The sequence below is a fragment of the Neovison vison genome, chromosome 9 (assembly GCF_020171115.1).
Source record: "Neovison vison isolate M4711 chromosome 9, ASM_NN_V1, whole genome shotgun sequence".
NCBI lineage: Eukaryota > Metazoa > Chordata > Mammalia > Carnivora > Mustelidae > Neogale > Neogale vison.
Genome location: NC_058099.1, coordinates 101,502,880 through 101,527,895, shown reverse-complemented (window position 1 = coordinate 101,527,895; position 25,016 = coordinate 101,502,880). Strand labels below are relative to the sequence as shown.

Genomic DNA, 25,016 nt, shown 5'->3' with positions numbered 1-25,016 from the left:
GGAGCTTAATGACGTGGACACCTGCGTCTTGTTCTCCCTCACGGCTCGGTGCGTTGACTGCCCACCTTGCAGGATGTTGCAGTCACAGGAAGCTGGGGCTGTGGCGTCCTGAAGGCTCCCCTGGGCTGGATGCCTACAGCGGCTCACTGGCAGGCTGCTGGCGGGCATCTGAGCCGGCGTGCCCACACATGGCCTCCTAAGTGTCGTCGGTGTCTCACCGTATGGTGGCCGGTTTCCTGGAGCGAGTACTCCGAAAAAGAGTATTCCTAGAGGCGCAGGCACAAACAGCAAAGTTTTCATGAGGCACTTTCAGAAGTCCCACAGCATCGTTGGTCAAAAGCAAACGACAGAGAAAAGCCCGACTCAAGGTGACACCTGCAGGAGGTGTAACTCCGTGCCGTGGCCATCTCTGAAGACCAGCGCATTTGAAGTGACGGGTGCTCTGGTCTCATGATGGCTGTGTTGACTGCGTTGGAGGAAAAACCAAATAAAGATAAGATGGAGGGGCGAGCAAGCTGGATTTAGAGGGTCGTGATTAGCTCCCAATGTCCATTCCGTCCCTCTGTGTGTAGCCGCGAGTCTCCCTTCTCTGCTCTACACTGAGTCAGGACTGGGCAGACCTAAGCCGCTGTGGGCCAGGGAGACTTGGGCAGAGCTCTCCGGATCCCGAGAAATCTGGTTCCTTGCTGTTAAGAAAAAATACCAGGAAACCCATTTCTCTTCACCCAGACATGAACACGGGATCATTCAGAATTGACTACATTGACTGAGGTCTTATAGCCAGGGAGGAGTCGAGTAGCGGTCTTCAAATGATCTTGCTTTGGTCTTCAAGAGAAGGGAATCGGTGGGCCATGGAGCGGAGCTCTCGGAAGAACCGATCTCCGGTGGCTTTGTTGATCCGCAGAACCGGAGCTCTCTGGGGAGAACCTGAACTGCACTTTAAAAATTGTTCACAAATGATTTGAATGGAGCGCGTCACTGCATAAATTCTGCAAGGCTACAAGTCTACTTAGACGCGAGAGCAGGTATCCAGAAGGTCAAGGGATGGGAGTGGAAGTGGGGCCTGGGGCAGGGAGGGGGAGATGAACAGAGGCACGGACTACACGTGGTCTGTAACCTAGTGGTCTGCGTGACTCAACTTAGAGCCGCGATACGGCAGTAATGAGCCGAAAGCCCTTGAGAAACTCTCTAAAGAAGAGTTGCAGGAGTGGAGTCCGGAGTGTGTGTGCAGGGCCGTTTGGGGGGCTCAGCTGGGGGTCTGCCTTGGGCTCGGGTCATGATCCCAGGGTCCTGGGGTGGAGTCCTGCATCAGGCCCCCTGCCCAGCAGTGTGTCTGTGCCTCCCTCTGCCTCTGATCTCTCTCATTTTGCTCTCTCTCAAGTAAATAAATAAAAGCTTAAAAAAAAACTGTATACAAAAGTCCACGTCTGACATGCTGTTCGGTTATGGGAGGATTAAGGGATTTTCAGTTAATTTTATTATGCCAACAAGTCTCTTTGATTGTAGATCTAAATTGAAATCTCTCCGTGGTACTACACTGGTTCCTACACATAAATCACTAGTGACAGTGACCGACACACAGCATGAACCAGGTCGGGTGAGGAATTATAAAGTACAACAAAAAATACACTCTGGTTTAATTTTTATTTTCTCTATAATGTACAGACATTTTAGCTGAAGAACTCAACTAAGCACAAGTTTTATAACAAAAACCATCAATCCCGGCCCCCCTTGCCCAGCCCAGATTCCCAGTCCAAAAACCAACCGTTTCTTCCTGTTACTTCTGGCGCAGACCTCGGCGTCTCAGCGGCACGCCGCCCGCCACCCGTGACGCTTTCAGTTCGCTGTTGCCTGCCACCCCCCTCCCCACGGACGGCGAGGGTCCCGGGGTCTGGCCTCACCCCGTGCACACGCTGCACCAGCTACCATCTCCTCGGTGTTGTTTGGACCCATTTTCTAAAGGTCATTCTGCGTGTTTCCATGACTACACGACTTTAAATGGGGTTCACTGCTAAACCAGTGATTGATTTCTGTAACGTTTTTCTTCTGGGCAAGCATAATTGCCTTTTCCCCTTCAATCTGCGGGGGGGCGTGCCCACCCAAGTCCATTCCCCTCCATCCAGCCTGACGTGGCCACGTGGTGGGGAGGCCTGCCCGGCGCCGTGGGCGATCTCCTCCCCTTCTTTTCTGAGCGAGCTGTCCCACACCCACTTCCCGCTTGTCCGCTCTCATTTGGGAGCTGCATCTCACGCAGCAGCGTCTTGAGAAAGCCTGCCTCAGAAGATCAGGGTGCCCCAAGGCAGAGGCCCTCGCCTCTTCTCCCCCGTGTTGCACTCATTCCCCGGAGCTTCAGAATCTCTTCCAGCCACTACACCGTCAGCCACACCGTTCGATTCCCGGCCTCTCCTCCGGCCGCAGACCCAAACACCCACCTGCCCCTGGCATGCATCCACACGGGGGTCCAGTTCCCACGTCCCGAGGCTGCTGTCCTCCCGTCTTCCCCATCTTAGAAGCAGGGACACCAGTCGCACAGTGTCATTCAGGCAGGAGATCTCAGGGCATCCTGATCCCTTCTCTCCCACCTCACAGCGGTAAATCCCATCGGCTCCACCTCCAAACCGTGTCCGGCACGAGACCCTCCCACGTCACTCACCCTGCTGCCGGGGCCCAAGCAGGAGCCACGCTCATCCCACACCAGCCACACTCTGGGGCTTCGGGAACCTTCTGAGCATCTCCCCATTATTTCTCTCTGCCTGCATCACTCCCTCACCAAACACTCATGGGACTCCTTCCCTCGCTTTAGCGTGCTGCTGGTATGTCTTCGGAGGGGCCTGTCCTGTCCACTCTCTGTAATTCCCTATCTCTGTCCATACTGTCCTTTCCCACGTAGCATTTCATAACCTTAAGCCACATCTTTAGTTGTATACGTTTAGGGTCTGTCTTCCCATGACCCAGGAGGTCGGGACAACACCTGTCTGGGGTCCTGTGACTCCAGTGCTGAAGGGAGTGCTCCGGAAGTACCTGTTGTTGAATGCGTGATGTGACTCCTACTTAACATTCCTAGAAACGACCACTGAAACTCAAGTTGAAACCACTGATCCGACAGGCTGCATGGATACAAGAGAGAATTAGTGGGCTGGAATGCTGACTATAGAAGTTTTACCACAATGAAGCACAAAAGGATGAAAGTTGGAAATTTTGAAAAAAAAGGTAATTAACATAAAAGATAAATATATAAAGAAATAGTAGGGGTTTTGTTTTTGCTTTTTACTGTGGTAAAACACTTACCTGACAAAATTTACTTCTTTAACCACTTTTAAGTGTACGATTCAGGGACATGAATCACCCTTTGACGTGCTTAGTGACAATTTGCATATTTGCTTTGAAAAATGTCTGTTCGAGTCCTTTGCCCATTATTTACTTGGGCTGTTTCGGTTTTTGTTACTGTGTTGCACTTCTTCATGTATTCTGGATATTAAGCTTTCATCAGATACACAGTTTGTAAATATTAGGGAATTATGGTGTGGAGAGGGAGAAGTGGGGTCACCCATGTAGTCAGGTGTCTCCAGGGCTTTCTGAGAAGCCCTAACCCTAACCCCTGGGGACAGCCTAATTCCTGCTTGTGTGGCTGGTCACTGTGTGATGCAGCTGGAGGTATGATTACTCAGGATGTATGACTTTTGAAACGGATGCTTCCACAATCCGAGGCTGCGTATTAGGCACTCATACTGCAGTATGTACATCCTAGATTGCATACATAGGTATATAATGGTGGCTATGTGATATATCATAAAATATTCTATATAGTATTATACAGTAACTCTGTAATATTATGCATTAGTTGAATGGTCAAATCAGGAAGAGAGGGAGGTTGTCGTGTAATTGAGGATCCCAAGATTAGATCATCCTGGACTATCTATTAGGGACTATTAGGGCCCTAATCTGATGACAAGTGTCCTTATAGGAAACACGGAGGAGAGACACATAGAGAAAGAGGAGAAGACCCTGTGAAGGTGGAGGCAGAGACAGGAGCGATGGAGCCACAAGGCAAGGGACCCAGGGAGCCACCAGAATTAGAAGGGGGAGCAGGGGAAGTCTCTCTCCTGGAGTCTTCAGAGGGAAGGCATCCCCGCTGACCTCTGGATCTTGAACTTCCGACTTGAAGAACTCCGAGAGAATAAATTTCTTGTTTTCAGTCCCCCAGTGAACAACAATTTGTTGTGGCCACCCCAGGAAACTTCCGCCCGCAGATTTTGTTTCTGGGAAGCCGAGTGCTGCGGTACCAAATGCCTCGCACTGTGGAAGTGGCTTTGGAATTGGGTGATTGGGTGGAAGTTGGGAGAATTTTGAGCTTGGCGGGAGATAAAGCCTGGACTTCCCGAAGAGACTATTAGTAAAATATGGGCTTTCAAGGCAGCCTGGTGGGGGCACCGAAGGACATGAAGAGCGCGGGAGAGGAGGCTGTCCTCTCAGAGCGCACGGCCTTCGGTGTGGCTGTGACAGACGTGTGCGCAGGGCTCGGGAGGGGACGAGGACGTGTCGCTGGGGACTGGCCGGCAGGCGATGATGGCGCTGGGCCGGCGGCGAACTCTGCGTCCTGCCGTCCGAAGAAGCAGCAGCCGGAGACGCTCTCGAGGAATGAGCTGAGCTTTCCCAGCAACGCGTGGAAGGTGCGGTGGGTCCCGCGGATCCTCGCGAAATGCGCGAAGAAAGGGGGACGTCGGAGCGGGCGCGGTGGGGCACGAACACTCAGCCTCCCGGCTCGGGACAATCCTGGACCATCCACAAGGCAAGGGACTCGCGCTGCTGACGGAGGCCGGGGTGCGGCCGGACCATCCGCCCAAGGCCCGAGCGGCGCCGGACCGCGGCGGGGCGGGACAGGACGTGGGCCCGGAGAGGCCCGTGTGCGCGGCCGCGGCGGACCCGGCTCGGAGGACCCCGGGTCCCGCGGAGACGCGCGTCGCAGGGGCCGTCGGGGACGCTGGGACGCGCGACATGAAGTCCCGAAGGCGCGACAGACCCCGCGTGGACAGCCAGAAAGAAAGTGGGCGGCAGCGTCCCCGGTGAGGCGGGAGCCCCAGGAGACCCGCGGCGGCGGAAAGCGCCCTGGGTCCGCGGGGCCACGACAGCCGCCGGCCAGAAACGCGCACACGAGGGACACGGGCGGTTCCCGGGCGCGCGGAGCAGTGGCCGAGCCTCGCGGACCACCGGACGCGTCCAGACGAGAAGGCCGCGGGCGTCTCCGACCGCCGCCGAGAAGTCGGAGAAGGACGGGGCGCACCGCTCGGGAGCCGGGGTCCGGCTGCGCTCCCGCGGCGGGGAGGGCCGCACCCCCGGGGCCGCACTGGCCGGGAGCGCGGTCAGAGGGACGGCCGAGCCCGGCTGGCGGACCGGGGGCCGCGGGGACACAGCGGTCGCTGCGGGGCGTCCGGGCACCGGCACGGGACGCGCGTGGGACGCGGCGCTCCGAGGCAGGGCCGGCCGGGGTCAGGCCGCGCAGGAAGGTCCGGGGGGCGACCGCGACGCGCCCGCGCAGACCCGGAGCCACAGACTCGGAGCCGCAGCCCCGGAGCCGCAGACCCGGAGCCGCAGACCCGGAGCCGCAGACCGGAGCCGGCGTCGGGGCCGAGCGCACGTGCCACCGCGCGGCTCTCGGGTTCGGGCGTTTCCGTGACTTTCCGGAAGAGCCTTCGTGGGCTGCGCCTGTCCCGGAGAAGGGACAAGCGCAGGGCAGGCGTTACGGTCAGCCGCCCTCCCGGGAGCCCGGCCCGCGTCCCGCCCCAGCACGGCCGCACGACGCCGGCCCCCGCCCGTCCCGGCCGCCGGGGAGACCCCAAGCTCGACTCCCACCGCCTCCGCGGCCCAAGCCGCCCGCTTCCTCCAGCGCGCAGGCGCCGGGAGGCGGTCCGCTCCCACCGCCCCACCGCTCGCCAGCCCCACCCCCAGGCCTTACGTCACCGGGCTGCGCCGCGCGCCGCGTGACGTCACTGAGACCCGCCTTCCGGAAGGAAGCGCCGGTGGCTGACCATGGCGACGGCGGCGGAGCAGTGGGTTCTGGTGGAGATGGTCCAGGCGCTCTACGAGGTGAGCCCGAGCGCCCGAGCGACTCGCGACCGCGCCGGGTCCTGGGGGGGCGACGGGTCCCGGGCGAGGCCCGCTGCGTCCCGCGCCGACCCCGGCGTCTCCGGCTGGACGGGCTCGCGGGGAGACTTGGGCGGGCGCGGGAGCCGAGGGTCGCCCTCGGCGCCGGGAAGGAAACGGGCGGCGGGCGCGGGGCCGAGGCTGCTCTCGGCGCTCCCGAGCGGGGACGGGCGGCGGGTCGGGGCGGCGAAGCTGCGTGGGCGAGCTCGGTCCGGCGGCCGCGGGGAGCTGACGGGGGACGGGGCCGAGTGCCGGAGCGTTTGCTGCGGTGGGCGCGAGCGGGCCCGGCGGCCGCGGGACGGGATGCGGGGTCGTCGCCGCTCCTCGCGCGTCCGCTGCTGCCCCGTGAACGCGGCCTCCCCGCGGGCTCCGGGCCGCGGCGCGCTCGCCTTCCCGAAGGGCCGGCGGCTGCAGCTGCGTCGGGGGCAGCGGAACCGCGGCTGGGAGCGAGCGCTCGCCCCACCGGCGTCCGCCGAGCTCCGCCGCCCGGGCCGGGAGCGTTTCTCGCTGTTCCCGCGGGGTGGGTGCGGCGGCCGCCCGCCAGCCTCGGGGCCGGAGCGGGGCAGGGCCCGGAACTCGGGACGGCGTTACCAGCCTCTGCGCCCGGTGGCTGTGCGGGGGACGGCGGCGGCGCGGGGGAGGCGCCGGGAACGGGCGGCGGGGCTCCCGGGCCGGGGCCGCGCATCCTGGGTCTCCTCGACGCAGCTGCTCCCCGCGGGACCTCTCGGAACCCGGAAAACCGGCTCACGGAACCGATGTGAGGCGCGCGGTGGCCAGGGCGGTCCGCGTTCCAGTCACGGAGAGAAAAGCGCCCGACGTGGGCGTTTTAAAAAAAAGTTAAATGAACAATTTCGTGTTCTGTGCTCTGCTTCCCTTGAGCACCGACAGCGGGTCTTGGACGGGGCATTTCCAGGGAAAAAAACCAGGTGTGTGGTTTTGGTTAGTGCACTAGTATTAGTATTCCGGTTTTTCTTACGACGATTTCTTTGTAGAGCGAGTTGCCTACTGGAGTACAAGTGTCGAGAAAACCAAAAGAATGTTATTTTCTTAAAGATTTTATTTACTTGTCAGAGAGAGAGCAAGCCCGAGCGGGGCAGCATCCGAGGGAGAAGCAGGCTCCCCGCTGAGCAAGGACACCCCCCACACACACACACACACACAGGTCCAGGTCCCGGGACCCTGGGATCATGACCCCGACCCAAAGGAAGACGCCGGAGTGACTGAGCCACCCGGATGTCCCAAGAAAACCAAAAGAATGTTTACACTGGAGTCCTTATTCTTAAGTGAGTGGTTTCAAGGGGAACCCGTGTATTTAGAAATCTTCTCAGCGAGAGATTTCCGTTCCTGCTCCGTTTTGTTGCAGCTGGTGGACAGAACTGGAGGAGTCCTACACCCAGAGGGAAGCACGAGTGTGTGCATGCAACCTACGTGTGTGGTTGGAAACACAACTGTGTATCCACTTAGGACTTAACCGACCAGACCAGGTGTCTGCAGTTTTCCCGTCTCCCCGTTCAGGGTTCGGTGAATAGTCTTCACTTTCTTCTTGTCTGACGTTCGCACAGAACTTGCATTTACTGTTCTAAATTCCTCTTCTAAACGGCTTTCAGGGACAGCTTACTGGGGTCGGTCACGCTGCAGCTGGCTGGGGTTTAGTCACTGTCTGGAATCTTCCGCACGCACTTAGTGTGTCTGGTTGTACAAAACACAGAAGCCCGCTCAGCCTTCATCCTGGAAACGTACAGCGGAAGGAGGACCTGGCGTGGACCATTTCCATGAGGTGTCTTTGTGCCGGCTGACGTGGAACACGCTGCGTACTGTGGGGAACTGCTGTAGGGGAAAATCCTGCCATTCCTTTAGGCATTTATTAAGTCTTTTTCTCTCAGTCATGTTCCAAGAAGGAGTTAAAGAGCCTTATCAGAGATACAGAAAATAGAGGAAGATGTGCAAAACGCCGAGAGCTGTGGAAACTGTCGGAGAACTCTCCTGACTCATCCGTGGTTCACTGGGCTGCAAGAAGGCTCGCAGAGCTGTGACGGGTCGGTTGCTGTCCTTTCCCACCAGTGGAAACGTGCAGTATCCGACCGATCTGGTTGTTGATACCGTTCCACGCGCTGGGCTCCGACATCCGGTTTTATTTTAAGAATTAGATTTCTTTCCTATGGTGGTTTTAAAGCTGTGCTATCAGAAATTTTTCGTGTGAAGAAGAAATTGCTATTATGGTGAGAGGAATGAGTAGAAATGAAAGGAGTTTTGAAAATAAATCTTCCTTTTTTAAAAAGATTTTATTTATTTATTTGACAGAGATAGATCACAAGTAGGCAGAGAGGCAGGCAGAGAGAGAGGGGGAAGCAGGCTCCCCGCTGAGCAGGGAGCCCGATGTGGGGCTCGATCCCAGGACCCCAGGATCATGACCTGAGCTGAAGGCAGAGGCTTAGCCCACTGAGCCACCCAGACGCCCTGAAAATAAATGTTAAGAAGCAATAGGTTTAAGGTCATGGGAAGCGATACATGAGTGCATCACAATTTATGTGCAGATTTTGTGTTTATTTCTTTTTTGGTTTTTGACTTATTCTTAGGCTCCTGCTTACCACCTTATTTTGGAAGGCATTCTAATTCTCTGGATAATCAGACTTCTGTTCTCTAAAACGTACAAATTACAAGAACGATCTGATCTTACAGTCAAGGTAAGAAATTAAATCTTTCATTATTCACTGTGTGATTACAGTTGGTACATCTTTCCAAAAAGTACTGGTGGTGGCTCACCTATATATGTTAAAATACTTTCTATCGTGCAAACAATCAAGGGAAAGGAAATATCAGGGAAGTAGAACGTGGAGAAGCCAGGGGTAAAGTAGCCACCCAGAAGGGCACCCCGCCCCAGAACGCTGCACTGCGTTAGGGAAGCAGCAGCGTTAGGGCAGATGGTAGGAGGGAAGCCTGGGCAGCGACAGGATTTCGATGATCTACGCCCATGGTGATGTGAGCTGCTCAGGAGAACACCACTGGTTCTGAAACCCAGACAGTTTTCCCTGGGTTCTTCACGAAGGAAGTTCGGAGTAGGAAATAATCCTCCCACCTCCCCACCTCAAACTGAATTTCTCTGTGGTGAGGGACCCAGCCCGAGCCCAAGCCAGGCAACCTTAGGAAGCAGAAGTGTCTAGGGGACTGCGGCACTGCCCATGCGGCGTCCCGTTCACTGGAAGGATGAGAGGCTTGTGGAAAAGAAGCTCGTCCTCCCTTCAGTGGGAGCACCTCGGAAAGTCACCCCAGCGCAGGAGGAAAGAGCAGCTCTGATCGCACCACGGTTTCCGTCCCTCGGGCCTTTCCCTTGTCCGGCCCCTGTAGCGTTGGGCCAGGATGCTCAGAGAGACCCGCGACTGAGAGAACGGTTTTTCCATGAAAATCTCTGCAACTTTGGTTCACAAGATAGCACTGGGTGCAGCATGGAGATGGGGCGGAATTAAGGCAGCGGTGTGGTGGTCTCTTCCCACGCTGCGCTGATGGGCTGCCGCCGTCCTGCTCGTTCATGTTCATTGTAGGACAGTCAGGCAGTGTCCCCCGAAGGACATGAAGCCTACGGTTCTTAGGGCAAGTATATTTGGGAAACCTGGCTGAAGCAGAATAGGGCATGTCTTATCACAGGATTTCACATAGCCTTCAGGCTAGTGGATAGTTGAACGTGTCTGGAGAGATGCCCTCACCTTGACCACAGATCCGTCCCTCCCCCACCGTTCTGTTCCGACTGCCTTGTGGGATTAGCATGCCGTGGAGCACTCTGGATAGCATTGCCGTAGGATTGGGCCATCCGGGGCAGAGGTCCTGTCTCCGCTTTTTCCCTTGGCATTTCTGAACTTGTAAAGGATCAGGTGGCTGGTTTCTAGCTCAGCTTTGTAAGCAGTTGGTCATTCCTGGTATTTGGAGCTTTTGTTGATAAAGCTGGCAGTCCACACATACCTACATTTCTTAGAGAATGACTGGACGTGACTTTAGAGTCGTCCTCTGAAAGCTGAACTTAGCAAGATTTAGTAATCACGGACCTCTTACCCTAAAAGCTGTGGAAGGAAAAAAAACTGTTTTTAAAGCTTGACTTCTGGCAACATAGATGCAGTGTCCTTTGGTTTTACGGATCTGCAGTCTCTTGAATACAGCGGGGTCCTGAGAGGCTTCTGACATCTGGCCCCGGGTCACAGGTGGACGGTGTGCGTGACGTGGCCTCATGGGCTGCTGTTCAGGAACAGATAAGGAACTTACTGGTTGCTTTTAACGGAAGTGTGGGAACAAAACAGTCACTGTCTGGTGACCAGCACCTGCTGTCTTTTGTTTCCTTCTCCCCCAGGAAAAGGAAGAATTGATTGAAGAGTGGCAGCCGGAACCTCTCGTTCCTCCTGTCTCGAAAGACCATCCTGCTCTCAACTACAACATCGTTTCAGGGTAAAGTGCTTTGCTTCTTGAAGGATGTGTACTTGCTCTCCTGTGGGTTAACTCGCCAAAACATACAGAGGTTTATGTAGTGTTTCTAGCAAAAATACAACAGAGAAATCTTGGAAGCTCAGAAACTGTTTTAGTGCCTGCCGTAGGACTCTGCTAAGGACGTACGGACAGTTTTACGGTCTCTAGGTTGAGCATTGCAGTTTGTCCCTTTCTTCCATTAAAAAAACAAAAATCTTGTTTTGCGAAATTATATGTGCTCCTGGTAATACTTCAAATAGTGAGACTCGAAATGAAAAGCAGTGCTCCTGCTTTTCCTCAGCTTCATTGTTTCTGATTTTAGATGGGTTGTGGGTTACCCTCGTAGCCAGATGTGAGTCGTGCGCTCACGCTCTGCTTAGCCAGGCGGCACAGACGGCAGCACTTGACTCTGTCAGTTCGAGTTCTGAAACTGACCTTCCTTGGGCTTCCTCTCTCCCCACTTGCTCCAAGGTCTGATCTGTCTTTGTGTTCGGTTCTTCTGTTGCTTGTCTTTGCTTTACCACGTCTGCTTTCTTAAATTAAGAAGTATTTTAAGTTTATAGGAAATACCCGACCCATGTATACCCACCATCCAGGATAAACAGGCATTCACGTTTTGCTATCTTTATTTCAAATCTACCTTAAGAAGGAAATAAAACGTTCCAGTTGTAGCTAAGAAATGCCTTCCCATCTACCACTTATTCTTACACCCACAAAGGACGACCATTTTCATGAAGTTGGCAGATGTCTTTCACTTACATTTAAACCTTTTACAGAAAAGATTCATTTCTTTATTTTAGAGAGGGAAAGAGAGAGAGCATGCCCAAGAACAGAGAGGGACAGAGAGAGACAGAGAACCCCCAACAGGTTCCATGCTGAGCACACAGCCTGGTGCGGGACTTGAACTCAAGACCCGGTGATCAGGAGCCAACATCAAGAGTCGGACACCTGACCAGCTGAGCCACCCAGGTGTCCTCTACTTACACTTTTAACACGCATCCTTGACACCATGAAACGACTGAGTATTTTGTCTAAAAATGTGATGCAGCATGTTTCTCTGTGTCCTTCCGCTCCTGGGCTGATGGAAAGGAGGTTTGCCTTCTTCCCTCTGTGCATTGCTGTGGTCATGCGGAATTTGTAGGCGTTCTGCACTCGGACTTACTCATCAGCCGTGCCGTGGTTAAGAAGTCCTTCCCTGCCCCCCGAGGTCGAATGTGCCTGTGTCAGTACGGTGGTCAGCTGTCCCGGCATGCATTGACTTGTCCATCGTTTACCTACTGAGTAGAGATTTCCCTTTCTCTGTATAGTGCATGCCCTTCAACAGGTCTGTTTCTGGCTTTGTTTCTCCTCTGCCGGTGTGTCTGTGCGCCACCCAGGCACCCCAAGACAAGCAGTCTTTACGAAGAAAATTACACGGCTTTACTGTAGGACATGAAAGACCAGAGTGACACACCAGGCACACGGTGGTTTTCCCACAAAGCCACATCAGCGCCCTACTGGTCACAACCCGACCTCCTTTGTCGGTCAGACGTGATCAGTTAAACAAGCTCACACCGAGGAACAGAACTGCAAATAGCCACGCAGTTCGGAAGGACAAGGAGGTAAAGGGCTCGCTCTAGTCAAGGCCTGTTCTTAAGCTGTGCTATTTAGGTGAATAAATAAATAAAATCTTTAGAAAAAAATGTAGCTACTTTTCAGTGAACGCACTAGTGTTATTCATTCAGTATTGAGTTAACACAAGAGTAAGTGAATTTACTTAACTTGGAGAGGTTTTTCCTTTCAGTAATAGCCGTATTGACCTAATCCACAGATCATGAAATTAAGTCTTTTAATTCAGCACAATTGAGTGGGTTTTAGTATGTTCACAGAGTTGTGCAACCATTGCCACCGTCTCATTTCAGAGTATTTTTTTTTTAAGATTTTATTTATTTATTTGACAGGCAGAGATCACAATTAGGCAGAGAGGCAGAGAGAGAGAGGAGGAAGCAGGCTCCCCGCTGAGCAGAGAGCCCGATGCGGGGCTTGATCCCAGGACCCTGAGATCATGACCTTAGCCGAAGGCAGAGGCTTAACCCACGGAGCCACCCAGGCGCCCCCAGAAGATTTTTATCAGCCCAGAAAGAAATTGCACACCCATGCTCACTCACCCCCACGCCCCTTTCCCCATCTACTTCACCCCGACACCTACTACCCTACTTTCTCCGTGTGTTTGCCTGGTTTGGACTTTAAAGGAACCGTGCAGTATGTGGCCCTTTGTATCTGATTTCTTTCATTTAGCATCACATTTCCAAGGTTTGTCATGTCGTAGTAGCTTGTGTCAGTTTTGTGTCTGAATAATACAGTATTTCACTCTGAACGTATCCTACTGCACATTCATCAGTTGGTGGTCGTTAGGGTTGTTTCCACGGTAGTATATGAAAGGAGAAAAATTACATGAGTGCATAAACTCTCATGAATATTTGTGTACTTTTTTTATTTAATCTCACCTTTTTTAAAGATTTTATTAGCGAGAGAGAGCACGCATGAGTAGGGGAGGGGCAGAGGGAGGCAGAGAAGCGACTCCACACTGAGCAGGAAACCCGACTCCAGGGACTTAGTCCCAGGACCGCGGGGTCAAGACCTGAGCCAAAGGCAGACACTTAACTGACGGAGCCACCCTGGTGGCTCCGTGTACACATTTGTTCTGCGGACACACGACTTTGTTTCTCCTGGATACACACCTGAGAATGAAATTGTTGAGGTGTGTGGGAACCTACTTTGAGGAACCACCCGTCTGTCTTCCAGAGTGGCTGAGCCCCTTTCCACTCCCACCAGCAGCACATGGGAGTCGTGATTTCTCCCTGTCTTGGCCAACACTGTCTTTCTTGTGACCATCCTGCTGGGTGGGGGGTGGCACCCTCCGTGGCAGGGGTTTGCATTTCCCGATGACCAGGGACGCTGAGCACCTTTTCATGCGCTGATTGGCCGTTTACGTGTCTGTTCTGGAGAATGACCTACTGACGTCATTTGCCCATTTTCTAATTGGGTTATTTGTCTTTTATCATTGAGTTACAAGAGCACTTTGTATATTTTGGATACCAGTCCCTTATCAAAAATACGACATGCAGATGTTTCCCCGTTCTGTGGGTTTGTCGCTTCTCTGCAGTGCGCTTGGAAGCACAGATGTTCCGAATTGTGATGAAGTCCAGTGTCTGTTTTGTTCTTCTGTTGCTTGTGCTTCCGTGTTGGTTTTGCAATCCTTCCCTGATCCGAGATTTTGCAGGTTTCCTCCTGGTTTCCAGGAGGAGGGCTCGGCGTCCCATTTTTCATCTTGCGGATTTGTACTCGATTCCTGTTTTCGGCTCGGCGCCGTGCCGTGGCTGTCCGTGGGTCTCAGTTACACTCGGGCTTTTCCAGGGAGGAAGTCTGTCTTTCTGCAGAGTGGGAGGGGATCTGAGCGAGTGGCTGCTGCTTCCCAGATTTCCAGCTGCCCTGTTCCCCGGGGGCGGGGGGTCGTTTTCCAGGAGCAGCGGCTGAGCCGCTCACCGCCGGCTCACGTGCAGCTCGCTCTCTGGTCTGTGACTTCTCACAGACAACCTGTCCGTTTGCCAGGAGTCGTCCCTCCCTTTGTCCTGGGCTCGGCAGCGTCAGATTGTTAGACCTTGGAGGCGTCTTCTGTCCTATTAGAAGGAACCGCAGGCTGACGGGTTTTGTTCACTCTGTTCTGTTTACCAGAGGCCACTGGTAGGTTTTCCTATTCATAAGTAATTCTAAAATTCCTGGAATAAGGCTGTTTGATAGGTTCTTAAACATTGCTGGTTTGTTTTGCTCATGTTTGGGATTCTTGACCTGCTTGTGGAAGTGTGAGTCCTGCTGCTGGTCCGGTTCAGGTATCCGATCTAACCGGCCTTGCCCTGCTCTTCGTCATCGTGTGGTAGGCACACCGACAGCACTGGCTCCGTCTCTGGCCCTCCGGTTTCGTGCCTGTGCCGTGGCCTCACCAGGGCTCCGTGGTCTGGGCCCCGTGGAGGTTAACGTATGCCCTGACCAGAAAGAGGGAGGCTCGTTCCGGTCTTCCCTGAAGAAGACACCGTAGCTAACTGGTCAGGATCACTGGCCCGCAGAAGGCGCCAGTTTAGATGACCGCCCCGTGACCGTGTCCCCGTGCCCTGTGCTCCCGAAGAGCCAGGACGGGGCTCGCCTGGACGGGGCACAGAGCAGCTGCGCCCTGCCCCGCCCGCCCCGGCTCCCCGTCTGTAAGTCACCCTGCAGCCCCGTCACACGAAGGGGGCCACCTTCAGGTTTCAGTCGAGCAGGGACTGCGCAGCCCGGAGGACGTGTGACTGACCCTCCGCTGCCCGCGAACGGGTCTGCGCGGGTCGCGCTGTTAGTTGTCTTGAGCCTGGGTTTTTAGTCCCAAACTCGGTGTCTCCAGTGAGTTCTTCAGACTGAGTGAGTGGTGGTGATCGTCCGTCAGCAGTCGTCCTTCTCACTGGTCCCGGGGACCTGGCCTGAGCAGCCTCTCGGGTCGCGCTGACCGCACGCCTTTAGGGACAGACGTGTGTGACGCGCACGTGTGGGCTCGTGCTTCCCCGCAGGCGGTGCTTGCTCGGCCCCGCTTCTCCCTCAGCTCTGCCCGAGGCTCGTCTTCTGACGCGGCGGGGGCTCCGTCTTCGTTTCTCCACGTGGGGCCTTGCGGGCGCAGGTGCTGACCCTGTCCTCCGTCCCACTCTGGTCGGTGTTTTACGCCTGGTCCCCTTTCGTCCTCCCGCGAACCCCCCACTCGGCTGCCTGCTGAGACCCTTCCACTGAGCTTCGGCCATCGCTTGATGTCCTGTAGGTCTGGATTCCTGAAGTGATTCTTTCTGTTTCTATTATGCATGTATTGTTAACCTTAAAAGTAGTTACTTCTACCAATAAAAATGGGTTGATTTGGGAATGAAAATGACAATTTGGGACCAGCAAGTTAGGGCAAAACATAGGCAAGTCCAACAAGGGAGCGGAATGCCGTTTTCTGAGGGAGGAGGCTGTTGGCAGGGGCTGTTCAGTGAAGGTTTCTTGGGGGCCAGCCAGAGTCCGGGGCGGTGACGGCTTCTCCCTGGCTGAGCCGCAGGGCTGGTGGGTCTCTTGTAGGAGACGCTGTGCCCCTCTCTCCCGGTTAGGGGCTGCCGTCGAAGATGCCTTCCTCTGGGAGGGGCCTGGAATCCCCAGTTCTTCTTGTGACGGGCATAGAGCCGCGCTGCTCTTCCCCGCAGCCGCCCCTCCCGCCGCTCCCCTAGCCGCCCCTCCAGCCTCCCCCCCGGCCTCCCCCCAGCACCCCAAGTCTGCTTCCGTGCGGTTTCCCAGTGTTAACTGTCACGCTACCTTTGGAAATGCATCTTAGCGTTTTGTGAATGTATGTTCTTAATTTTGTGCTCCAGACTTCCTTCTGGTTCTTACTTATTCACACTCACTGTTTTGAACACCTCTTTGGGTGCCCGTCGTGTCCCAGGAGTGTGGTGAGCACACGCAGTGGATCAGAATCGCAGCTCCTCTGGGGCAGACGAACCAGCAGTGAGACAGACGTTAGCTGGCATTAAGGGGTAACAGATCTCGCGCAGCGCAGGCAGGATGGGGAGGGAGGGATGTGCTTCTCGCTCCCTCCTCCCGCCTGCTGTGTCGGCCTCCGTTGTCGGGGCTTCCCTGCCTGGTGGTGCACCCGAATACGCTCCCCTGACTGGGGATATGGGGACCCAGTTCCCCACAGCCCTGCTGGGCAACATTGTTTTATTTTGTATTTTTCTGAGTATTTGAGCCTTTGAGTATCATGTCATCTGCTTCAGAGCTGCCAGGGTTTTCCTGTCCTGTGGATGCCTGTGGATGCCTCTGCGTGTCGTCACCTGCTCCTGCAGCCCTCCGGCGCGTCTTAATTTTATTTATTTATTGGACAGACAGAGATCACAAGTAGGCAGAGAGACGGGCAGAGAAAGAGGAGGAAGCAGGCTCCCTGCTGAGCAGAGAGCCTGACGTGGGGCTCGATCGCAGGACCCTGGGATCATGACCTGAGCTGAAGGCAGATGCTTTAACCCACTGAGCCACCCAGGAACCCCACTCCGGCGCGTCTTGATGAGCCCGACTCCCTGTGCCTCGCAGACTTTCCTCCGCGGCCCGCTCTCAGCGCGGTGCTCTGTGTCCAGTCCAGGGAGAGAGTCGGCATCAGAGTTTGAAGTGTGGGAGACACTAAGCTGTCGGGTGAGCACGGCCGTGACGCGGGAGCGCCCTGCACGACACGGGGCTCCTGGCCGCAGAGACGAGTCCTGTCGGCGCGCCCGTGGGTCCGTGACCCATGGCGCGGAGCGAACAGCGGGGCTCGGGCGGAGAGATTAGGGACGTGTTGACGGATTTCTGTTACGTCTTCCGCTTCGTTGCGACAGAATGTGTGTGTGAGATGCCGAATAGAACCGCTCGTTCGGTGTGAGCCCAGAAATTGTGAGACCACGAGAAAATGTCCCCCGTTTTCATCAGCACAGCTCTCCGTCCTTTAAAAACGGCGATGGCACCTTCGGTTCGGTGACGTGCGGTAGGTGTTGCCCATCTGTGAGCTTTGTCTGCGGTGTCGTCACCGAACCAGGGTCTCCGTCGCTCCCTTTTTAAGTAGGCGCCACACACGGTGCAGAGCCCAGCACCGGGCCTGAGCTCACGACTCTGAGACCAAGACCTGAGCTGAGACCACAGGTTGGACGCGTGACTGACTGAGCCCCCCCCGGCTCCCCAACTAAATTCCTAATTTTGACTCCGATTCATCCATTTTGGTCTCGCTCTGTGTGTGTGGGAGGACTTGTCCGTACTCCACGGCGTCGCAAGGACATTCTTCCACATTTTCTTTTGTTACCTCTTCCACAGTATCTTCTAGGTTTTTAATGTGCTAGAATTCACCTTTGTGTGTGTTTATACAACTCTGTTTTGCTCCATAGAAAATGAAGTGGGTGTGATTGCGGGGCATCTGCCGTCATTCGCCAGGTGCTCGCACACATGCGGCTCTCGTGGGCTCGGAGTCTCTCGTTGCTCTACGGAGCTGCTCCCACGCTGCCACCAGCCCGTCGTCCGTGCGGTCCTGTGATCCCGGTCTCCTTCTGTTAAAACACTGTCCTCCGTGTCTCTGAGTTCACTTTCTAATCACTGACTCTCGCGAGTAGCGAGGCTGTGGCTTTTGGGTGGGAAGGGCTTTATTTCCCACCTTCTGTCCTCTGATGCCTTCCTTCATCGTGGAGCTGTCTTTCTAGCTTGGCTGTGTTTGCACCGGCGAGAGCCTCAAGGGTCCGGCCTCTGCTGTTCATGGTGAGGGCCGGTGTGACATCCCTGCAGAGCTGCGCGGAGCACGGTGGGAACCCTCCGCTTCTGCCGCAGCTGCGCCTGCCCTGCTCCAGGTGCCGACAGGAACGCGGTCCGGGGCTCCTGCGTCATGCCGCCCCTGACAGCTTCTCAGCTGTGCTCAGCGGTTTGGGGTGTACTTTTTCTGGATGGTTTGATTTCTCTGTTAGTGTTTTTGTTTCATTTTGTTTTGGTTTTGCTTATTAGTTTTCGTAGAACGGCCTTGACTTTCCCAGCATCAGCCTTGACTACGGACTCGTCCCCACAAGGGCTCCGTCTTTTGTCTTTCTGAGCGTCAGCGCCCCCGTGCTGGCAGGAGCGGGAACCCTGAGAAGGCCACTGAATGACACGGTGGGTTCAGAGTCAGGGCAGGTGGTTGGAGGGAGCAGCCCTGGAGGCCGTAGGGAAGAAGGAAGGAATATTTAGAGAGCACCCCTTACGGACCAGGCCCTTTTAGAGCCGTTCTCCGGAGAGGCGGGTTCTCTCCCGACTTTGTGGATGAAGGAGCAGAGACTCACGGCTCTAGGGAGCTTCCCCGAGCTCCAGAAGCCAGGAGGAGCCGGAATGCAGGCGCGCCCCATGCTCTCTTCCCGGAGGCCTCCCGCGTGCTGTACGGGTCCACCTGCTCCCGGCGGTCATTCTCTTCGTTCCCAGGTTGCCTGACTCGTCTGTTTCTCTCCTGGAAAACCAGTGCTTGGAACCTGGCCCCAGAGCAGGGTTTCCTGGTCTTCCTGTGGATGTGGCGTTAGCAGAGCACTTGTGGTCGTCTCAAGAGCCCGTCTCCGGTCCCAGCCTAGCTGAGACCTGGGCTCCTGGGCCAGTGGCCACCCTGTTGCTTTATTCCTCCCCGGGGCTGGGGCGGGATCCTCCTTACGCAGCATTCCAGCGCTGACTGTAGGACTGGGAAACCTAGACCACTGACTGCCCACTGACTGCTGTCGGGTCTTTCTGTAGTGAACGTGTATTTTCAAGCTATTTAACTGTGAAGCCAGACCTTTTCTGTCCATTCTTGCTTTGATTTTGATGTTTTTATATTTCCTTCATCTTTGTCTTACTCCACATTTTTTCCCAAGGTCCTTCATTTCATTCAGCTACTTCTTTCTTAATGAGTTTTAAAATCAACGATTGTCCATTTATCTGTGTTGGACTTACAGCTCACTTGTTTGTTGTTGTTCTTCTCTAAGCACTACAAGTTAGCCCGATAAGAAAACTAGTGGCTGATTCATCAATACCACGTCGGCGAAGCGGCTGCCTCTCGATTAAGGCTCCGGTCATGGTTTTAGGGTCATGAGGTCAAGCTCTGCCTGAGGCTCCGCGCTCAGCTCCGAGTCTGCTGGGGATTCTCTCTCTCCCTCTGCCTCTCCCCCGTTCCCACGCGTGTACTCACACTGTCTCTGGAAAGAAAGAAATCTCAAATGGTTCCTCGGTTAGGTTGAGCAGAGAACCAGGAGACCGGTGTGTGGCCGGGGACAGTGAGATCAGTTCTGTGTCGTGTGGCCCCAGGGGGCTGGGACAGCACGAGCCCTGGAATGTGAGTGTCTGCTCAAATCTACCTCTGTCCTCTCTCCCCAGCCCCCCAAGCCACAACATTGTGGTGAATGGAAAGAAATGCGTCAACTTCGCCTCCTTTAATTTCCTGGGATTGTTGGATAATGCTCGGGTCAAGGTGAGTATGTCCGTGCGGACCCGCCGGGTACCGGCAGCGTTGGGCAGGAGAGAAGGGACCAAGTAGCCATGGCAGGGGCTCCCGCTGCTGGCCACTGGCCGTCGCTCTTTCTTGGCAGAGCTGTGACGGGGGTTGACAGAGGCGGACAGTCAGGGTGTGTGCTGTGGCTTGGCGGCCGCAACATCCGGGGAGCCCTGTGAGCCAGCCCCCAGTCACAGTCGGAGGCCTCGGGAACGGCTCTGTGTCCCGGAGGACGGTGAGCCGTCCGGAGGAAAGAGTTCTGCCCACGAACGCCAAAGTCATAACGGCCTTGAGTCCGCCGTGTTTGGGCGATGAGACTAACGCCGCTTTTCCCCATTTTAAGGTCTGTCCCTCCATCTTCGCACGTATCTGCCCTTCGTGTCCTGTCAGAATCGCCGCACTTCTGAGAGAGCACAGAGCATAGTTGGCGGCGGGAGGGGGTAACGAGTGGGGAGCGTCGGTTGGGAGCCCTGCAGGTAAAGCATTAAGACCAGACTTTTCTCCCACAAAGGCGGCAGCTTTGGCGTCTCTGAAGAAGTACGGCGTGGGGACTTGCGGACCTAGAGGGTTCTACGGCACGTTTGGTAGGTACCGCTGTCTCCTGCACACCACGCACGCGCGCCGAACGTGGCTCAGCTTAGTTTCAGAGCTCGGGAAAGAGATTCGTGAGGAACTGGCGTTGAGTGGGTGAGTCCGTGCGTGGGAGGGGCCCTGGTCCTCGTGGAGGAAAGGACCTGCTGCCCGGGGCCAGCTCCTCAGCCCGGTGGAGCCCGAGCTGCTCTCGTAGGCGCCCCGAGGACCGTGGCACGAGGAGACCCGGTTTGTTTCCGTCGCGCTTGCCTGTTGAAGGGGACGGGTCCTGCCGCAGATGGCGCTTCTCTTCACAGTCGTGCAGGAACCGACTTCTTCCCCGTGCCCTTCCTCCAAGCCCACCGTCCTTGTGCTTGTCCGCGAGGGTGCAGCCGGGGGCCGGCGTGGAGGAGCGGGCCGCGTGGCTGCAGTAGCCCTCGAGGCAGGCACGGGGTGTTGCACATGGCTCTGCCCACCTTCCGCTGGGAGCCCAGACCCTGGCTCGAGCCTTGCTGTGAGGGGGCCGGGGGATGGCTCCAGCTGGACAGCCGCCTCCTGCGGGAAGGGAGACGGGACAGGTGGGGTGGGAGGTGGCGAAGGATCGGTGATGGGGCTCTTTCTGGAAGGAAGAGGGTCCTTGGCGACCAGCTGGGTCTGAGGATGAGTGTGGTTCCAAACACGACGAAGTCCCCAACTCCGAGTCCCCAGGGAGAACGTTGTTAAATGATCGTTCACGTGAGTGTAGTACTGGACGGAACATTCTGGCTTCCACACGGCAGCTTGTGGGGAAACTAGAGCCTGGGAGATGGCTTCCGTCTCTGTCCGAGTTTCCCCGTCCAAGCCTGTGCGTGCGTGTGTCTGTCTGAAACGGTGAAGGTGTTTTTACTGGAGGGAGACCTTTCTGTACTCCGTAGCTGGCTTAGTGTTAGATCCTTGGTATCGGAAACAGACAGCAGAGAAGGTGTCCCAGTATTTTAAGCTGGAACGGGTCTGACATATCTTGTGTTGCGGCATCCCCGTCCTTCAGAGCGGCGTGGAAGGTTCAGAGAGGTTACGTGACTTCCTCACAGTCACACAGCTCGTGAGTTTCAGCCGTATAAGGAGGAGCCAAGTACTCTGATGCCAGCCCTGTGGCAGGACCAGACTTGGAGCGCGCCGGTCAGTCCCCCCGTTAGTCTAGTGCAGACGTGGTTGTCTGCGTCTCTTGACTGGTAAGGAATTGTTTCCTGGATGAGTAGTGTTGGAGAGCAAGGCAAGACGCTTTTCATGGGTGGTTTGTTGTCATCTCACCAACAAGAATTTCTACGATTTGCTTGCTGGGGCTAAAAAATTACTTTCATAAAAGCATTTCTTTCGAGGGAATTTTATTTGCAGGTGTGGCCTTGGCTTCTGCTTGGGAGTTAATTTGAGAAAATAGCAGATTTATTGCTGAATCAAGTCACGAAAAAGAAGGGTTTCAACTCTTCGAAACCAGTTTTCCCAGAGCCGGTAAAATAGCCCAGTGAGCTCGGTGTGTGGCTCCCGCGGACTGGAATGTGCAGTAGCGGTGGTCGTGGGCTTCCACACGCGGGATCTTTGGTTCACGGTTTCTTTCTCTTTTGTTAATATTTTTATTTATTCCTTTGACAGTGAGAGACAGCGAGAGAGGGAGCACAAGCAGGGGAAGTGGGAGAGGGAGAAGCAGGCTCCCTGCTGAGCAGAGAGCCCGATGCGGGACTCCATCCCAGGACCCTGAGATCATGACCTGAGCCGAAGGCAGAGGCTTTAACTACTGGGCCCCCCAGGTGCCCCCTTAGTTAGTATTTTTGACTGAATAATTCAGCCCATGATACAAGCTTCAGAAGGTTCACAGAGTGAAAGTTGTCTCCTCCCCCACCATTATTGCAGCCACCCCCACCCCCCCGCGGCCCCCGCAAGAGGCAGCTACTAAGGAGCTACTACTGTGAGTCGTTCCTTACTGATTCCTCCGGGGACGTTTTTCAGCGAATGCAAATGACTTCCGTACATACATTTTCCTGCTATTTTTACAAAAGTGGCAGCATAGCCTGCATGTGTTCTGTACCTTGCTGTTGGACTGAGTTTGAAACTTAAATTGGTTTGGGTTTTTAGGGGTCCTGAGCAGACTCCTTGCTGAGCGCAGAGCCTGACGCTCAGCCGAGCCGAAATGAGAAGTCGGGCGTTCAGCTGAGCACCAGGGCCCCCACGAAAGGTGATTTTTTACTGTCCTCTTGTTTTCCCCGGGAGTAATACATTCAGGCATCTACTTAAAAAAATGAAGAGACTTCCTTGTTTAGCTCTTTTCTCAGCTTTTCAGAAATGAATGTGAATCACTAGTAAAAATAAATTTCTTCAGTAAAACGTTCTCCTTTTTATTATTTCATAGTAACGTATTAGATGACATTCGATGTTTGACCCAAAAAAAAGTCAAACGACGGTTGAGTTAAAATTCATCTAGTTTCTTAGGCTGAATGTTCTGCCTTTGGCAAGTAGCACTCCTCAAGGTGTCTGGTCATCTCGTCAGGACCATGTGATTAGGACTTTTCCAGCTTCTTATTTTATTGTCAGAGTGTGTGTTTGGGAACGGCACGAGGATCTCTCAGGTCGCAGAGAGGACTTTCCTCTAGGGCTCGGGCTGCACGCTTGGACACTTCGTCTTGTCCAGCTTCTCGGTTTTCCTTGAATGCGTTCAGATCTCTTTTGCTGGAGCTTATCACCGGTTTCCCAGTATCTGCTTTGCATACACGGGGCCTGCTTGACTCTTTGTTCTTAAACTAAGTCCCAGTACAGTTAGTGGCAGGATTTTGTGGTGTAGGATGGTGGCATTTAATTGCGTTCAGGAGCCGTTAGTGAACAAGTAAATCGTTCAGTTTATTTTTCAGAATATATTCTTTCTTTAATTCAGAGCAGTCAACTGAGTCATGCCTGCGTGTTTTATCAGGAGGAACATTTGGTCATAACATTCCTAGCCCTGCCACTTCCTGCCGACCGCCACGGGACTGCTGTGGCAGGGTGGGAGGGGACGGTCCTGGTTTGCACAGCTTAGAATGTTTTGGCAAGAATCACGTAAGATGCTGCATGTAAAAACGTTTTGGAAAACAGCCCTATGTTTATGTCCTAATTAATGAGTGCTTAAGTGTATTATTTGTACTTTTAAGAAAAGTTGTCCTTGTCTCCAGGGATTAAAAAGAAAACAGTATGTATGTAACACAAAATACAGACGTCTTAAGAAAAAATGTAGTTGGTGGTTTCTAAACTGTTCTGAAGTTTGACTGTTTTGTAGACTTTCCTTTGGAGGACAACCAAGAAAGCCAGAATACCTCTTAGTGGAATAAAAGAGGAGATACATAAAAGGGAAGGCGAATGGAAAAATTACTGTAATATGAGGTTCTTAAATACGTGGGGTTTGGACAACTTAATTAGAAAATGGTGTAACTGCTTTTTTCCTTTTAAAAGACAGCCTTTTATCCTACAAGTATTGATTAAACGGTGTATTGGTTTTTCTGTGCCAGGTGTTACTGTGAGTGTTTGGCGGGCATTGACTCGTGGTTCTGGTAACAGTCCTTTGAGGCGGGTCTGACTGTTCGCTCTTTGACAGAGGAAGGACCTGAGTGAGAGGCACGCAGCAGTGTCAGGCCTGCCCTGGTCCACACCTGGTGAGGCGGGGGGCCGGATCTGGAACCCCCTGTGATGACTGCCGTGGCCAGGCCCTGCCGTGGGTTCCCGGCCTCGAATCCCTTCTGTTAGGTTCTGGTTAGGGAGCAGGTGCAAGAAAGGGCCGCGAGCGCTGGGAGGGACACAGGGCTTTCTGGGCACCCCCGTCCGTGGCCTCTGCCCTGCAGCCTGCACTCGGCGGTGACTCCGAGGGTGCGGTGCTCTGCCTGCTCTCGGTGAGGTCCGTGGAGCCGCCGGCGGAACGATTCGTCTGCACGGAAGACCGACATCAGGAGCGGGAGAGCGCGGCCTGGCGCTTTCCCTGCTGGCTGCCTCCCCTCCCTTGGCTGAGAGTTTAGTCATTGCTCAGAGTAGCCGTCACACGTCGGAAGTCAGGCAGCGCTGGGCACCCGCCCGTCCCAAAACCTGCTCTACGAGGCTGCCCTCAGCGAAAGCACGGTGCCTCCCGCTACGAGGAGGGAGAGGCCGTCTCTGTTAGACTTTTGGGAAAGGCAAGAATTGGTAAGTCACTGACTTACTGTAGAGGCTCCTTAACCACTTTTTGGCAGTGATGTAAGAGCAGTTATGAGTAGGCGCGACGGTGGGCACGTTTCCGACATGCGGTTTTCATCCACTGCGTAGCTATTGCTGAAGCCCTGAAATGAAGCCAAGATGGTTTGACTTTCCCATCGCTCGTCAGTGTAAAAAGGAGTCGTGTGAAGCGGAGTCTAAGGAATGACTTAAAGTTTGCATTTAGCAAAAATAGTTCTTGTCCATAGCAGGTGTTTTCTTGAAATGGAGGTACTGGATGAGGGCACTTCTGGGGCTCGTCCGCTAACTGAATCATGGAGATTTGGGGTAGATAGTCCTGATTTAGAGGCCCCATTGTCACGTGCAGAGGGGGACTTGCCTCATTCTGATGGGGGGGGGTTCCGGGGGCGGCCTGCGGGCACGCTGCAGAGAGTGCGCTGAGGAGGAGGAGCAGCTCCTCGCTCGGTGCGGGAGGCCCCGTGCTCTAGCGTGTGGCCGCTTCCCTCGTTCTTGTCCGATCTTCCCCGAAACCTTTCACTGGCAGCATGTGTCAGAGGGCCGGCCGTCAGGGTCAGGGTCATGTCCTCCGTGTTGGTGATGTCCCAGGTCTGATACTCAGGACCTAAGCCCCCGTGTGATGCTCTGAGGATCACACGGG

General features: G+C 54.8%; 1 protein-coding gene across 1 annotated transcript in view; it reads left to right on the top strand.

Moving 5' to 3' along the window:
• The first annotated feature begins 5,993 nt into the window (after positions 1-5,993).
• The window catches only part of SPTLC1 (serine palmitoyltransferase long chain base subunit 1), a 45,026-nt gene continuing 26,003 nt past the window's right edge, over positions 5,994-25,016 (top strand). The window contains exons 1-5 of the mRNA XM_044266109.1: positions 5,994-6,084; positions 8,718-8,825; positions 10,478-10,572; positions 19,492-19,585; positions 20,118-20,190. Coding sequence (XP_044122044.1) covers positions 6,028-6,084; positions 8,718-8,825; positions 10,478-10,572; positions 19,492-19,585; positions 20,118-20,190 — 427 coding nt within the window. The 5' untranslated portion in view covers positions 5,994-6,027. The remainder of the gene's footprint in view (positions 6,085-8,717; positions 8,826-10,477; positions 10,573-19,491; positions 19,586-20,117; positions 20,191-25,016) is intronic.